This window comes from Abrus precatorius, unplaced genomic scaffold (genome assembly GCF_003935025.1).
Source record: "Abrus precatorius isolate BTA unplaced genomic scaffold, Abrus_2018 Scaffold3, whole genome shotgun sequence".
Classification (NCBI taxonomy): Eukaryota; Viridiplantae; Streptophyta; class Magnoliopsida; order Fabales; family Fabaceae; genus Abrus; species Abrus precatorius.
This window is the reverse complement of record NW_020874373.1, coordinates 7,244,810-7,261,557: the sequence shown is the minus strand read 5'-3', so window position 1 is coordinate 7,261,557 and position 16,748 is coordinate 7,244,810. Positions and strand designations below refer to the sequence as shown.

Sequence of the window (16,748 nt, the reverse complement as noted above, 5' to 3'; positions counted from 1 at the left end):
GTTTATTTATTTATAGCTATGTGAATTATGTGGAAAAACTTGTATAATTATACATAAATCATATGCAAAACCGACTGCGACTTTGTGTGTGTGAGACGTCTCGAACAAAACTTTAATATAATAATAATATAAATATAATATCAAAATAATTTAATAATGAAAAAGAACCAATATCAGTTTTAGTGTCAACAATTTTAAAATTGCATTTTAACTTAATTGAATTAGATAGGTTATATATCCTTTTCCGTTCCAAACCAATTAGTAAAATTAATATTGTTAAAATACATAAATTAACAAAAAAAATATTTTTAAAGTTACAAAGATAAAATTTATCATCACGAGATAAAATTAATAAAAACATAATTTCAAATATCAAAATAAATTATACTAAAAAATATCAAGAAGACACGCTTCAAGATATCGCCACAAATTGTCCCTTATTTGTTTGATTATCTCTCTCTCTCTGACTACTCTATTATTATAAATTAGACACCCATTTGCCAAAGTTAACCAAAAGAAAACATAGAGTGAGTGAGAAAGAGAGATCATAGAGTGGAGCGAGGGGGAATGAAGTCGGTGGCAAGTACTTCCTCAGACATGGTTGGTGGAACAAATTCACATTCAGGGCATGATATAGAGCGATGTGGGCACTTTCAAATGCCACTACACTATCCAAGGTACACAAAAAATGACTATGAGACAATGCCAGAGTGGAGGCTTGATTGCTTGCTCAAAGAGTATGGCTTACCCATCATTGGAGACCTTCAACAAAAGAGAAACTTTGCCATGGGAGCCTTCCTATGGCATCAATAATACCTCTTTTCTTAACCATCTCTCTTCTCATGTGTCATTCAAACCACCTTCAATTTTAAGGATTGTAATTTTTCATGGTCATTTGGCCAAACAGTTTGGTGGCACATATTTTCATTTGCTTGTTTTGGAGATACGTGAGACGCTATTTACTTTGATATTTGTGTGGCCTAGCTGCTCCACTTTTTATTATTTTTGGTGTGGATACAGTGATGTGATGATAACTTTTCTCTATGTAGTTCTTTTCTTTTTTATTTTATGAGCTTATTGAGGCCATGAGCCCCTGTTTTTTTGCTTTCTTTCTTCTCTTCAACAAAATTATCGTCATTAATATCACAAATCTTCAGCTGGTATAAAGAAATTAAATAATTTTCTGGCTTGGGTTTTGATCAGCTTATGATATTTTTCTCGAAGATTAATGAGACCTCAGAATTTACTCACGAACCGTTATGCCTGGCTTAGACGTACACAGAGCCAACATAAAAACAAATAAAGTTTTGAATTTTAGATTCTTGCATCATATGCCATTCCGAGTTTGTTTTTCGTTAGAAACCTTCAAATTATGCATAGTTTGTTTCATAGGTAAGCAAAAATCTTAACGGACATCATTGTACCCACGACATCTTGAATTTTGCCTAGTTTTGTCTTTAATCGAGTGTCCAAGTGTGTGATATTCCACGGTTACTCACTAGTCATCACCTAACATCGGCCACTCAACTGGAATTGTAAACTTTTTTAATGGACTTGAGTTATTTTGGTCAATGGCTTCGTTCATTACATTATCTGGAATTGTTACTCGAGTTTTGTATTGGTAATAAAGTGAGTAAATAACAAAAGGGTGGTTTTGGATGAAAATAAACAAGCAATTTCTTGATTAGTGACTCATTCAATTCCTCCAGCTGCTGCAATTACATAAGTTCCCAATGTCTAATGGCATCATTAGCGAGGGAAGTTTGCTCTTTGAAAGAGACTGGATTATGCTAATTTGGGTTGAGATTTAATGACCTATATATAAAAAATAACTTTATATGGTATTGGGTCTATTTTGTTTTATATTTTTTTTAATATATACCAACTTATATGTTTTTATCATCAAAACTTATAAAAAGGTTTGACTAGATATAAGGGTGAGCTTTGATTAAATTTACACAAGATGAATCTAAATCTAATTATATCAATTAGATTTTAAACTAATTTATTTTATTTTTTAAAAAATCAATTTAAAACTGATTTTAAAATTAAAATTTAAGTTAAGACCAATTTTAAATTCGATTTTGGTCAAATTAATTTTATCAACAAATTCTACTACCATGCATAAAACGCATTATTTATTTATTTATTTTAAAGAAAATTAATGCTCAAAGCTCAAAATTTAGTCATAAAGTGTGAAGACTTTAGATCACCTAGAAGAGAGATGTCACAACAAACCCTTTTATTTTTTTATTGCACTATTAGTCATATTTGTATCTTCATTCTCTTATTTTTTATTTTTTTTTCTTTTTGCTCATTTTATATATAAAAAAGTAATTGTGAACATATAAATTCTTATAATTATTATTATTTTATTTTTTAAAGGTTTTATTGTCTCATTTTAATGTTGATAAAATATTTTCTTATCATTCATGTAGTTTATAAACCATATGTTAGCTTTCATAAGTCAAACATTAATGAACTATCACTTTTGTATATGTATATTTATTTTGAATTTAATTTTAATGTGGTTTTAGTAAATTTTTACATTAATAATAAACTAAAATATATGATACATATAATTTTTATGTTAATTATTAAAAAAAATTAATAATTTGTTTATTAATAAAGTAATTTATGATTGGATTAAAAGAATAAAAACACAATATTTAAGTTAAATTCATGTATATTAATATTAATTCAATCAATTATTATAACATATGATATGAGATTTTTCACACATAAAAGCGATTGAAGATGCTTCAATCATTACTTTCGGTGCTTTCACAAACACGGATCTATCCTTACAAGCAGTTAAATAAATAAATAAATAAATAAAACTCAATCTCTAAATTTGTAAAATTTACGTTAACTGTGTGAAAAATAGTTGAGATGTTCCGTTTTAATCCGATATTTCTATATGGGATCTAAAATATATATGGATTAAAAAAAAATAAGTTGAATTTCCACTTTTATAAGAATTTAAATTGTAAAATCAGATTAACTTCATTTGTAGATTAAATTTGTATATCCGAATTTTTATTACTATCTAGCAGATATTTTGTGCATTATGTAAGTTTTCTAATTCCAATAAAATTTTAAAATAAAAAATAGTAAAAATAAAAATTGTGTTTTTAAAATAAGTAATTTGAAAAGCATAATTGTTTGGATTTAATTGACAAGAGTAGATTAGGAAAACAAAAATGTTATTATGATAATCTAAGTGATTGATATTAAATATGAGACCTGAGAAGAAAAAAAAAGGTCAATTTTTTAATAATATATTTTTCAAACATAAAAAAATAGTAAATTTTGGATTTTTTTTTCCGTTTTTATATGTAATTCAGTCTCTTTCTCTATTAATTTAAACGCAACATATATTTGGAAAGAAAAACGTTTTTTTCCTTGTCATATTTCAGCTCCATTTGATTATTAAAATAAATAATAAATCACAATAAAAATAGTTATAATGAACTATAAATATATGTTATAAATGTACGAAATAAAAACAAACAAATTTATGAAATATGTAGTTTTATTTTTCAAATTAATAATGACATTTATTTACCAAACAACTACGTCGAATACAACTATGAAAAACTAACAATAACAATAACTGCTACCATTCGTTCTAATCGCTTGAATCAAAGTGAAAACAAGTAAGTTTAAGACAATTAATTATAGCTGCAATCAAATAAAAATTGAGTAAACGAAAGACCATAAAAAAAAAACATAAAAATTTGTAGAGAAAAGAGTAAAAAAGCAAAAGTGATTGAAAAAATTGTTTCTTTTGAAATAACAAAAATGCGTGAGAAGAAATAAATAGAGTTGAAAGTAGAGAGAGAGAGAGAGAGAGAGAGAGAGAGGGGTAAGGATGATTAAGAAGTAGTAGTAAAGAGTGTTGACAAAACGAAGGCACAATTTAGATTGGTGTGGTTCTTTCTCTTTCCCTCATTTGTGTATTTGAAAAAGGGTATATCCCTCCAAACCAAACCCTAGTTTTGGGAAAATGCCGAGAGAAATCATTACGCTTCAGGTTGGTCAATGTGGGAATCAGATCGGCATGGAGTTCTGGAAGCAGCTGTGCCTCGAGCATGGCATCAGCAAAGAAGGCATCCTCGAAGACTTCGCCACTCAGGTTCTATCAGTTCTCCATTTTCATTTTCTATTTCATCCTTCATTGTTCGAATGTCGATAACGTAGCTCTCTGGATTTAGCTGTTTTTTCAAATTTTGCCATGTTTTCTTTTATCTCTCTTGTTAGGGTTCACTTTCGGAATTTGTTGAAGTTTTGTTAATTGTGGACTGTGTGTAGTGTTCTTCATGTTTCCGCTGAGCATTATCTTACTCTGGCTGGCTAGCTATGTTGCTTGTTGCCACGAGTACTCGAATATTCTTGTATAAATTATTAGAATTTAATAGTATGCTATAGTACCTTACTTGGGATTGGTGAAGATTAGTTCTGCATTTTCTTATTTTGGTCGAAATAGTGCAGGGAGGTGATCGGAAAGACGTGTTCTTCTACCAAGCTGATGATCAACATTATATACCCCGGGCTCTACTGATTGACTTGGAACCAAGGGTAATTAATGGAATTCAAAATAGTGACTACCGGAATCTCTATAATCACGAGAATATCTTTGTCTCGGATCATGGAGGTGGTGCTGGAAACAATTGGGCCAGTGGATACCATCAGGTTCGTTGCTAGAGCATCCTGTAATGAAACATTATAAGCTTGTTTGAAACACGAAGGAAGATCTTGATGGGAAATGTTAGTGTTAGTGGTAAAGTGACTGTTTACCTAATGTGGTTGTTAATATCTGGTCAGGGAAAGAATGTCGAAGAAGACATAATGGACATGATTGACAGAGAAGCAGATGGCAGTGACAGTCTTGAGGGTTTTGTTCTATGTCATTCAATTGCTGGGGGAACAGGCTCAGGTGTCTTTTTTTATTGTCTTTGCCTGAAAACATCCTATAAATTTCTTCATTTTCCCCTCTTCCTAATTGAACATTCGTTAGGGGGTGTTTCTGAAAACGCAAAAGATTGCTGAAATGATCAAACTAAAATTATACCTGATTGTAGTCTTAATTTCAACCAAAAATTAATTAATTGTACCCTTTAGAGAAGAAATCAGACTGGATTGCACCTCGTAGCTCATCTAAGACTAAAATAACTTATAATACATAGTGCTTGAGATTCCTATTTACCTTTGAACTTGCTATGTACGAAAAATGAAAACAAAATTGGAGATTTCTTAGGAATTTCTCTCCCGCTTAATTTTATTATTATTATCCTTTAATTCTGCTTGTGACTTTAGTACATTTCCCTGTTTTTATGAAGGAATGGGCTCATACTTGCTGGAGACTCTGAATGACCGCTACAGCAAAAAACTGGTTCAGACATACAGTGTGTTTCCTAACCAGATGGAGACAAGTGATGTGGTGGTCCAACCATACAATTCACTTTTGACGCTTAAGCGGCTGACACTTAATGCAGATTGTGTTGTAGTTCTTGACAATACTGCACTTAATAGAATTGCTGTGGAACGACTTCATCTATCAAATCCAACATTTGCTCAAACAAATTCCTTAGTTTCTACTGTTATGTCTGCCAGTACAACCACTCTTCGTTACCCAGGGTACATGAATAATGACTTGGTTGGTCTTCTTGCCTCTTTGATTCCAACACCAAGATGCCATTTTCTAATGACAGGATATACGCCTTTGACTGTGGAACGCCAGGTGAGATCACTGCATCATTTTATTTTCCCAAAAAATGATTTTGGAGCAGCAAAGTTTTGCCTAAATTTGTGTCTTCGCTTGAGAGAATTGTGTTGTTAGATTGTTTAACTGGAAGGGACAAGCGGAGAAATTAATAATTCATCTCTCTCTTTCCTCCCTCCATTTTACTCATATAATCTGATTGGGATATACATATGTAGCTGCAAAAATGTGATTCTTCCGATATACCTCCAGGGAAACATTGAAAAGTTTGATGATATTTCCTTGCAGGCTAATGTAATTCGCAAGACTACTGTACTTGATGTTATGAGAAGACTTCTGCAGGTATAATGACTGCCTAAACAGTTATGCTTCAAATTAAATGGGCTATGTGCTCTACTGACAGGTATATTCCTGGCAGGCAAAGAATATTATGGTCTCTTCTTATGCTCGGACCAAAGATGCTAGCCAAGCAAAATATATATCAATTCTGAATATCATCCAAGGAGAGGTTGATCCAACTCAGGTAATTAGAATAATTTTGCAGTATTATTTACACCGCATTTTTCTGCTTGTAAATTGAAACTCAGTTACCCCAAAAAAAGTCATCTTGCCAACCATTTTCTATGTGCTTGTTTGGTCCTGCTGTGAAATTAATGCTTTTATTATTTTTTAGGAGATGCTTTGTTAATCTAATTCTGCAAAGGCATTTCTTTTTTCTGCCTCTACTATTCTTCCTAGGTGAAGTGCCAATTTCCTGCTGCTGTTTAGCATTAAATTTGTTACTTCTGCTGTCACATTAAAGCTTGAGAAATTCTATACTCTAGTTGAAAACCTTGAAAAATTAATAGAAGTACTTAAAAATGAATAAATTAACCTTCCTCTGATGCTGGTGGAGCTATTCTAGTTTTTTACTGCTATGGGTAATTTATAAAGTTTTCATGAAGTTGCAGCTTTCCCAGATTAACTTGTGATAGTTAATATCATGTTTCTAGCATTTAAATATTTTAAAAAGTGCTATACTATATCATGACTTTATCTTTCTGTTTGGATTTAGGTTCATGAAAGTTTGCAGAGGATACGTGAAAGAAAACTAGTTAACTTTATTGAGTGGGGTCCTGCAAGTATTCAGGTCTGTGCACTGCAGCAAATCAATCTAAAGTTGTGCCAGCTGGGCAATTTGTCTCCTTCATATTTAGTTTTATTACACAATCTGATTTCCCACACTTCGTAGGTTGCTCTATCTAGGAAGTCTCCATATGTTCAAACTGCACACAGGGTACGAACTCTATTCTTTTTTTATGTTGGTCTTTCTTTTGATGCTTATCATACTTTTCAGCTTATTGTATCGGATTATATTGGAGGTAGATCAACATTTCGTTCTATAAACGTTTTTTATTCTGAGGTTGAAGAATCAAAGCAATTGAGTTATGAAATAACCTATAGTTGCTGCATTTGGTAGGTCAGTGGCCTTATGCTGGCAAGTCATACTAGCATCCGTCACCTTTTCAGTAAATGTTTGAGCCAGTATGAGAAGTTGAGAAAGAAACAAGCCTTTTTAGACAACTACCGGAAGTTCCCAATGTTTGCTGTAAGTGTGCCAATTTCATATGATGAACCCTGATATCACTCTTTTGGAACACTGCTGCTGCATCTGTTAAATACTTAATTGGCCAGTGCATCTTACACTTAGTGCTTGGATACTTGTCATTTCATCTGATGACACTGAAAAAAAAATGGACAGGATAATGATCTCTCTGAATTTGATGAATCAAGGGACATAATTGAGAGTTTGGTTGATGAATATAAGGCCTGTGAGTCCCCAGATTATATCAAATGGGGAATGGAGGTAGATTCTCTACAACCCCCACTTCCCATTTTAAGTTCATGTTGCATAGTGCTAATTTTTTCCCCTCTTATTTAGGATCCTAACAACATGCTAACTGGTGAAGGCAATGCTACAGGATCATTGGATCCAAAATCAGTAGCGTGAATAAAGCATGTAAGCTATGATTTGGCCGTGATTTTGGTTTACTTCAAGTTTATGGATTTGATTTTACTTCCATTATCTAGGAAGATAAGTAAAATACCACTCGTAATATAAATTCAAGTTCTCACTCTTGATCACAAAAATGTCTCCTTTTGTAAAATATCCATTCTTGTGACAAGTGACTTCACGATATTTAGCACTGACTTTTATATATTTTTAAAATTCTCAAATTATAAATTGCTTTAAAATTTATTTTTAACCCTTCAAATATCCACTTTCTCAAATTATGTTACTTTTATATCAAAATACAGACTCTACATCATTCTTGCTCAAAATATAGCCATGTCAAAGAATCATTTAAATACTTGATGAAAAGGTGAAAAGCCTGAACCGAATCATTGCAGGTACCACAATGGGAGGGATATAAAAGGAAAGGATTTTGTGTAAGATCAACAAGGTTGCTAATGAACTTCTCAATTTTTTGGGGCTATGAGATGGTTTTTGGTGTGATTATTTTGGTTTGTATTTGTTTGCTAATCATTTGGGCATCAGCCCAAGCAAGATCGAGTACAGAATCTCACTGTATTGATTCGTTTTTAGCAATGTATATGGTTGGTTGATCATTAAAATGTAGAGAATTAGGAAATCTAGTTTTATTATCTGAATCTGACGTGTTTGTTAGGTGTGATCTTGCTGTTGCTTTGGGATGAATCTTAAAATACTTCAGTTGATGTGGTGCATAGATTTACACGATTCATGTGGTGCAGAGATTCACATGTTCAACGGACCCTTTAAACTGCCATGGATCGCTCAATTATCGACACCGTGATCGGGGGCGTTTGTCTAATAATTAATTTTGTGAAAAGGACATCATTTGGTTGCACTCAAAGAAAAGAGAAAACTTCGTGTGGTAACGATCAAGTGTAGTGTCATGAAAAACCAGTTTACCAACTACAGAATGAAAGAAAAACGTTTATTTAGTTGGGGCCTAAATCCTAATTTTAAAGAAAAGAAAGAAAATTCTTCTGCACTTGCTACGACAGCCGACGTGATCAACGTATAGTTGTGCCTGCTCGTTTTGTATCAAAATCATGTTCTTGGCCGACAATTTTAACAGGGTTTTGTTTGGTAACTTTTTTTTTTCTCATTTTCAAATTCAATTTAAGAAATGAAAATATTAAGCTTTTCTGAAGGAAAAATTGGTTCTAGATGCCAAACTCACGATGTAGGTTAGGCAATCCGATTATGATTTAAAAGTGGTTTAAATTTACCGACTTGATGAAATTAATTTTTCACAGTTCATTTTTAAAATGTCGTATAGTACACTTAGGGGTAGGTTTTGCCCAGAATTAATTATTTTAAAATATTTTTTCCCGAATTACTTTGATTAAAATGTGAAACAAATGGACCCAAGTGTACAGACAAAAGCAGCCCAAAGCAACTCAATTGCATTGTGTATTTTTTTTAAAAAAAAAAAAAAAACTTATCGTTGACGTGCAAAATTAATTTTCAAAACTTCTATGTGGAAAAAAATTACTAAAAAGTCAAAGATATATAACTGAGCAATCATGGGATAGGAGGAGAAAATAGAAAGAAGCAGTGGTACTAATACTACTGCATTGAAAGAATATTGAATGCGTCATTCGGTGGTCTAATTCATTCCTGTGAAGTCATATCATGATTCAAGAGCACATGGGATGTTCTCTTTTAATGTTTAGACGCATGTTCTGTTCACCTTTCTACATGGGATTGGGTTTTTCTCTTTCCAAGTTGTAACATGTCCATATTTGCTACAAACCAGAGTGAGAAACCCAAGACACTTGGATTTTGGTTATCAGCTGATGAAGAAAATGTAACCAATAGAAGATCTTGGGGCCATCACTTGAATATTTAAGCCACCAAAGGTTTCCATTCAAAATATCTATAGGTGGTCCATCGCAAGATAGAACCAAAGCAATTGATTCCTGTTTGTTTTTACCTCAAATGATCCAAAAGAAATAAGATAATTCGATTTTCGGCGTTTCTAATTCACAAGTTTGAGTTTATCAAAGCGTAGACAATCAACTCGAAGTTGGTTTCTTTATAACGATCTTTTGTCTCATTTCATTGTCTATTGCTGTTTCAAGATGCCTCATCACATACTTAGAGAACGGCCAAATGGACTACATTGCTCATTTGGATTGGTACATGATAGATACCGGGTTTTAATAAGTCCGACTAAAAAGTTTTAAATATAATTTAAGTTTACAAAAATAATGTTTAATTTGGCTAAAATCTGATTTATTTTTTTTTATATATAGATTTTTGCAGGTTTTACCCACACTCAACTTGATCGAATTGAGTTATAAATTTAAATTAAATTTGAGCTTAACATTTAAAGCTTAAGTTCTATATTTACAGATTCGAATGAAGCACGTACAAGTATGACAAATTAAAAACATGTTTTATTTTTGTTTTAAAAACAGTTTTATGTTTTTAAAAGTGAAGTATAATGCAAATTTATATTATATTTTACTTTTAAAAATAGAAAATTTTATTTTTAAAATAAAAATCAAACATACTATTTTTTTTCTCTCCTTTTTATCAAAAATTGGAAAGAAGAAAAGATGAGTGTACGAGTACGTGTAAAAAAGATGTTTCATTTGTTGTATTCTTAAGTCAATGATAACAGAAGTTTTAGTATCTTAATCATGTTTAATTGTTTAAAATAAATTTAATTTATTAACACACTAAAAAATTGGGACAGCATGACATTTGTACGCCCCTTTTAATCCTGTTTCATTTGTAAACTTATATATACATATACATACACACACATATATATATACTTTTCAAAATAATCATATGACTTTAAATAAATTTATCTCTCTTATTTTTATTCTGAAAGTAACTTTCTTGTTTGATATATTTGGTGTGTGTAGATATAATATAAATGCTAACAAATTATGACACTGCTTAAAGAATAAAAAATAAAAAATTATTAAAAGACTATTATTAATACATCTCTCATCATTTTTAAAAATAACTATAGCCTTAAAACACTAGTTAATAAAACTATATATAGTTATATATATATATATATATATATATATATATATATAAACAACTACCACATGGGCATGTTAGCCCCAATTCAAATTAACACAAGAAAAGATGTGCCATAACAGTAAGTGGTCCCATTATAAGGAAGAAAGGCACTCAAATCCCAATGTTGTGTTGGCATTTACATTTTACCGGCTTCCACACTCAATCTCATACTACAGTCACACTGGTTTTCCAATCCAATTCACCTCCATATAAAAGGAGCTCCTTTTCAGTGTATTCTAAACAGACACACATTGACTTGTTGAATTTTGGTTCTGGGGTATCTACATTGTCTCAGTCTCTCTCATTTCAAACCAGGATTCTCTGTTAGAAACTAAAAGGCACCCAAGTGAGAGTGTGAAAAAAAGATGGCATTTTTAAGAGCAGCTTCTGAAATTTTAGCGATCTATACTATGGTCTATGCCATTTTCTCACCTGCTGTTCTTGAAGCCCAATCCCTTTCTCTTGCACCTGCTCCTGCTCCTTCCAGCGATGGTAATTTTTCTCACATTTCTATTTTGTTAAAAATTGAATCTTTTTCTTTCCCTTCACAATTGTAGTGCCCAATCTGTGAAAGAAACAATGATGTAATGCTACATTCAATTTTGAAATTTGTACCTGCGTCTAGGAAATTGAATTTGATCTTTGAGATGTGGTGGTAGATGTTGCAACCTAATACAGTTGAGGAGATCTACATCCCATGATGGTGGAAGGAAATATTTTTACTTTTTCACCATAATTGTCTCAATAAAATTCAAATGGCAACTACACAGGAACACTTGTTTTCGAATGTAGGTTTTTCGTTAGTGGATAAAGCTGCATGACATGACTGTACATAATGTGCTCTTTGTTTCAGTTTTTGGTTTTAATGCATTTATTTGTCTTGGCTTGTTCTTTAGGTACTTCAATAGACCAAGGAATTGCGTATGTACTGATGCTTGTGGCGCTGGTGCTCACGTACCTCATCCACCCTTTTGATGCGTCTTCCCTTTAGTTCTGAATTATTTGTACTGCTTTGTTAAAGAATTTGAACATAGTAGGAGCTGAGGTTCAACTTATTTCGTGGTTCAGGACATCATAATTTATTATGAGTGGTGCTTAATGTTTGCTAGTGCAGGAGATTGTGTTTTTCTGTTCTACTATTTTTATTATTATTATTAAAAATCTGGTAATTTATTATTCCTAGAATCAACGTTAATTCCTTGTTAAAATTTTAATTCAAAAAGTTATCTTATTCTGTACGTCAGAATCTCTTTTTCTAGACAAGGACGGAGGACAGTAAGATTTAACGCTTTAATATTATTCAGTAACTTTATATAAAACATGGCAAAATAAAGTACGCAAATTTAATTATATTTTCAGTCTATTAATATTTTTTCGTGTTGTCCCTCATTAAACTTTTATTTTTTTTAGTTTTGCTGTAAAATAATTATGCTCAACTAAGTTCTATCATGTATATCACCTCTTCATCATGTAAGTTAAAATTTTTTGTCTGAATTCAAAACTTGTTATATTTATAGAAATAAGAAATTAATAATATATTTAAACCAAGTATACATTAAATCTTGTTTAAGTCAGGTAACACTATTGGGTCACCTATCAATTGATTCATTAAAATATGTTATGAATGTAATAGGCCAGGTAAATAACTAATATTTTTCTCAGTATTAACAAATCTTCAGTAAAACCATGATCCATCACCAAATAAATTGGGATCATTCTTTGAAATTGAGTTTCATTCATACACTCATACACAAACAGACCCTTAATCTTATAATTTTCCTGTATTTATTAGTACATAATTAGTACCTTCAAAAGAGTCTCACCATTTATGTGATACTAAACAAGACTATCTTTTGAGAATTGATAATAAAAATGTCCAATTCATGACTTTTATAATCACCGTACACCCCCGATAAAATGCTTAATATTGTAAAAGAGAAAAAAGGAGCAAAAGATATTCAAAATTGCATCTACCTTTTTATCCGTTCTTTCATCCCAGAACTAGAGGATATTCTTGGACTTAATGCTTGGACCCCACAACAATTTTCTTGTATTTCATTCTTAAGAACATGGATCATCCATAATATTCACAAAGAGTTCGTAGCCTATATAATTTAATGAATTGGGTTTATAATAAATAATAAAATACAAGAATTGTGTAAATTCGTATTAAAAAAAAACTATTTTCTCTGCGCAAGCCTATTATCTTGCTGGTGAGGGCCGACTCTGTCTCAATTCGTTTGGTGGCACTTATTAACTTTTCTCATAATGTTTCAAATGCAATGAAGAAAAATGGACAACACGTATCCAAATGGACAATTATTGGATTGTTACTAATTAGTAGGTGCCCACAGCAGAGTGTTTTGTTGCTTCTTTGAGCTCTGATTTCTTGCGACGTTAAGAACACGGTTCTTTTAGGGCCGAGACATGTGGCATTGATGAAATTCATCACTAATCTATCTTTACAAGTGGAATTAAAAAGCCTCCAGATAACAGGGCTGGATGTTAAATTCAAGTATCTTTTATGATGAAGTTGGATGCCTGCGATGTAAAGCATACTTGACAACTTCATAAAAGGAGACAACTATCCCAACTGATGGACCTGCACGCCCTACACGGGGACCAACACCTGTAAATAGTCCTCTTAATCCTCCATCCCTGTCCCAAGAAAAGAGTAGATCCCAAGGTCAATCCATAACTTACATCGTAAATAACCCTCTGAACTCCAGAAATAACATGATCTACAGAGAAGGAAATCAAATGATATCAGATCAATAATCAGCTTAGGAACAAGCACATACCTCCAAATCTCAATTAATGTTGTTCTTGTTGTCATTTTTAATGCTCTTTCGGGATCCTTCTGCAAAAATGCAAAGGAAACCATTACGTTAGAGAAAATGAACTCATCAAACTATGTAAGTTTTACGGGTGCGCAAATTAATTCAATGCTTATATTCCCTATGAAATTTAAAAATTAACTGACGAGGAAAAATCACACCAAAACATTGGGAAAATATTCATGCTAAAAACATTGTCTACTTGTCATTCTTTAAAGATTAAGCTTTCTGGAAAACCATGTATCAATGGCCAATTATATGCGCCTCTACATATTTATCTGCATTATGAGCCAAACCTATGGGCTACAACAGTTTAGCAATTGTTAAATATTCTAACTGGATTGCACTTGTATAGTTGCATACAAAATTCATTGAATTTGAAGCCCGGTGTCAATGTTAATGGATAACAATATAAACATGAACAATTGAAAATATGCACACAGAACCTACCCTCCCCCCTCTTGACCTCCACCCCCCAAAAGAGGGAAAAGTCTGTACTTTTTCTTACATACAACACATCTATTTGAGAACTGTTTCGATTTCTGAGGCTTAGCTCATTAGTTTAAGGGCCAGACAGAATCACGCTGGAAGTTTGATTTCAGACAGCAGCTTGCATAGTATTTTTAAATGACAAATTTCACCTTCTACAAGAACCTAGGTTGATTACTTTTCCTGAGGATGCAGTGTCCAAATTTCTGCCTTTTCTTGGCAGGGGTACGGTGATTGAAGTGCATAGAAAGTTAACCACCAAGAGTAAGGTTTTGAGAAACAACCTCTATTTGTCGTCGAGTTTTTGCCACATCCAGTGGACATGTGGCAGCAGATGCTAAAGTTCCTGCAACAAAACCAGCAGAAAAATTTGCCCCCAGAACAGTAGCTGCGCTTGCTCCATCACCCACCATGCCAAGAATGCTTTTCCTAACCTGAGAAGAGCAACTCCAGAGTCAATACATAATACCCCAAACAAAAAGATAAAATAAAATCTTATTCATTTCGTTATTTAAATGTAACAAAATCTCACTGGCTCAAGGGTTGACCAGCAAATTGCAGAGAATGGAACATCCCGAGAAAGCTGTGCTCCAAGGCCAGTCCACCAGAGGCGGTATTTATGTACTGTTCAATAAAATGTAATCAGAGTAATTACTAATTGGGGCCACCAAAAGACACATATCATACAGAGCAACATAAACTGCAAACTTGGTCATTCATCAAAGAAAAGAGAAGTGATCGTAAACATACATTAACCCGGAAGCTAAACTGAGAAAGGTAAATTAAAGAAAGATGAAAAGAGTACACTTACAGCTTTGAAGAATACTGGTGCCCTTGACTGGGTGGATGACTCCAAGCAATGTCTTCCACACCCCTGGAGGCTTGCCACTTTGGGTTTCTCTAAATGCCTAAAACACGAGAAAACATGTAAGAAAAATGGCAATTCAACCCAAAAAAGAAATAGCAACTGAGCAAACAAGTTTCTTTAGAGAAGCAGTTATAAGGTAACCATGGCAAATTATGCAATGCATCCAAAACTTAGCCCACAATTTTTACCTGCATGCGAGTCCTTGCAAGTTCTACAGGATAACAAGAAATGCAAGCCAAGGAACGTGCAGTTGATCCCGCAACTAATGGAACGTAAGGTGTTAAATTTGGAGCATTCCGAGTTGTAAACTCCTCCATCATGTTGCGGAAAATATCATAACAAGGCATGTAGATTCCAACCTATTTGTCAGCAAAAACACAGGACCATAAGTACATAACTATATCTGAGAGAATGACCAGTATAACCTCTAAATTAAACCATAAAGCATGAAATAAAAATTTCCAGACTGGAAAAAGAGCTTACGGTTGGCACAGCCAATGCTAAACTTGCATTAGTGCCTCTCCACAATCTTACAAAGCCTTCCTGCAAAATTCACTCCTGTGAACCCTCTTATAGTAAGTTATTAGGGTGTGAAGGGGAAAAAACAATTAAATGGCTACAAAAGCACATCTACCAGATGAATGCTTCAAAAATTACCACCTACCACATTTGTGAAACATGACTTAATGCAAAGTATTACTGTATGAGAAAAGAATCCACTAGACTGAACGACTCACATACAGAACTTTCGTTATCTTCACATCACTTGAGAGAGAACAAAAAACAACTGTGTAAAAGCTTGTTAACGTATTTTAAAACACTAACCTGACGTATAACTTTGTAGAGGACATCTAGCGCCCCTTTATAGCGGTTACATTCCGAAGGACATGGCGGTGCTGGGTCAGACCCAGAAACTGCATGCAAACCAGGACATCGTAGCATCTGAAAACAAATAAACAAAGAACAAACCTCGTAATGCAAAGCTAATTTCAGTTATAGTGAATAAAAACACTGAAGGAGCATTACCGTGTTTGTTTGAATCGAACAAATACCATGGTAGGGAACACCGGCAGCCTGTGCTTGAAGTCTTGTCTGAAAGCAGAGTAACCCGTGACGTGGCGATGACAATTCATTCACAAACGTAAATTCACCAACAAAAACAACGGATAGAAGTCTACCTTGGCGACATCGAGGGGATTAACGATGATGGCAGAGAGAACAGCGGCGCCGGCGGCGGAAAAAGCCCGTTCTCCAATACTCAATTGCGTATCGGAATTGGATTGTGTTGGTGACATTGGAGAAACGTTTCCTTCGGAATCAACATTCGTAGCGGCGGAACAATTGTTTAGGTTTACGTTTCGGAGGGAAAGGGATTCGTGGCGTGGAATTGAGGGCGCCAAACAATTCGCATGTGTTCTCAGCCTGAGCTCTGAGGTGTATAGTTTGGACTTGGACTCAACCCCATTCCCATCAGAATATTAATATCCATACCCACCCAAACAAGTTCATTTTTTTAATCCTGGATAGGATATTCGAGAAAGCATCGAATCACGTTAGTAATTAAGATATTCTTTTTCCGTAATGTTTTTATGTTTCGTACCAATTTGATATCTCTTTTGTAATTATAAACATATTATGATTAGTCTTTTTTATGCATATTAAGCAGTTAAATATTGCGAAATAAAATTTTTCTTACACATTTACGTGGTTTTCACCATTTAATTACATTTGTTACACACTTGTATTCTAAATATT

The 16,748-nt window shown here is 33.0% G+C and overlaps 3 protein-coding genes across 5 annotated transcripts; 2 read left to right on the top strand and 1 right to left on the bottom strand.

The window, feature by feature from the left end:
- The first annotated feature begins 3,828 nt into the window (after positions 1–3,828).
- On the top strand, positions 3,829–8,444 carry LOC113861674 (tubulin gamma-1 chain). 2 transcript variants are annotated; one of them, XM_027494641.1, is made up of 12 exons: positions 3,829–4,138; positions 4,495–4,695; positions 4,828–4,939; positions 5,343–5,743; positions 6,014–6,067; positions 6,144–6,248; positions 6,780–6,854; positions 6,957–7,001; positions 7,185–7,313; positions 7,467–7,571; positions 7,647–7,723; positions 8,155–8,444. In XM_027494641.1, the coding sequence occupies exons 1-11, from the start codon at positions 4,010–4,012 to the stop codon at positions 7,713–7,715; spliced, it is 1,425 nt and encodes a 474-aa protein (XP_027350442.1). In that variant the 5' UTR covers positions 3,829–4,009; the 3' UTR covers positions 7,716–7,723; positions 8,155–8,444. The 2 variants fall into 2 exon arrangements, with proteins under 2 accessions (XP_027350442.1, XP_027350443.1); XM_027494642.1 differs by having other exon boundaries at positions 7,647–7,724; positions 8,117–8,444.
- A 2,671-nt stretch (positions 8,445–11,115) lies between these two features.
- On the top strand, positions 11,116–11,790 carry LOC113862075 (arabinogalactan protein 22). Its single transcript, XM_027495228.1, has 2 exons — positions 11,116–11,291; positions 11,696–11,790. The coding sequence occupies exons 1-2, from the start codon at positions 11,165–11,167 to the stop codon at positions 11,788–11,790; spliced, it is 222 nt and encodes a 73-aa protein (XP_027351029.1). The 5' UTR covers positions 11,116–11,164.
- A 1,039-nt stretch (positions 11,791–12,829) lies between these two features.
- On the bottom strand, positions 12,830–16,442 carry LOC113861519 (mitochondrial carrier protein MTM1). 2 transcript variants are annotated; one of them, XM_027494380.1, is made up of 10 exons: positions 16,172–16,442; positions 16,020–16,085; positions 15,819–15,935; positions 15,477–15,536; positions 15,182–15,352; positions 14,937–15,033; positions 14,658–14,749; positions 14,410–14,559; positions 13,601–13,659; positions 12,830–13,457 (listed from the first exon to the last, which is right to left on the bottom strand). In XM_027494380.1, the coding sequence occupies exons 1-10, from the start codon at positions 16,286–16,288 to the stop codon at positions 13,322–13,324; spliced, it is 1,065 nt and encodes a 354-aa protein (XP_027350181.1). In that variant the 5' UTR covers positions 16,289–16,442; the 3' UTR covers positions 12,830–13,321. The 2 variants fall into 2 exon arrangements, with proteins under 2 accessions (XP_027350181.1, XP_027350182.1); XM_027494381.1 differs by having other exon boundaries at positions 12,974–13,457; positions 14,931–15,033; positions 15,819–15,976; positions 16,040–16,085.
- Positions 16,443–16,748: the final 306 nt, after the last annotated feature.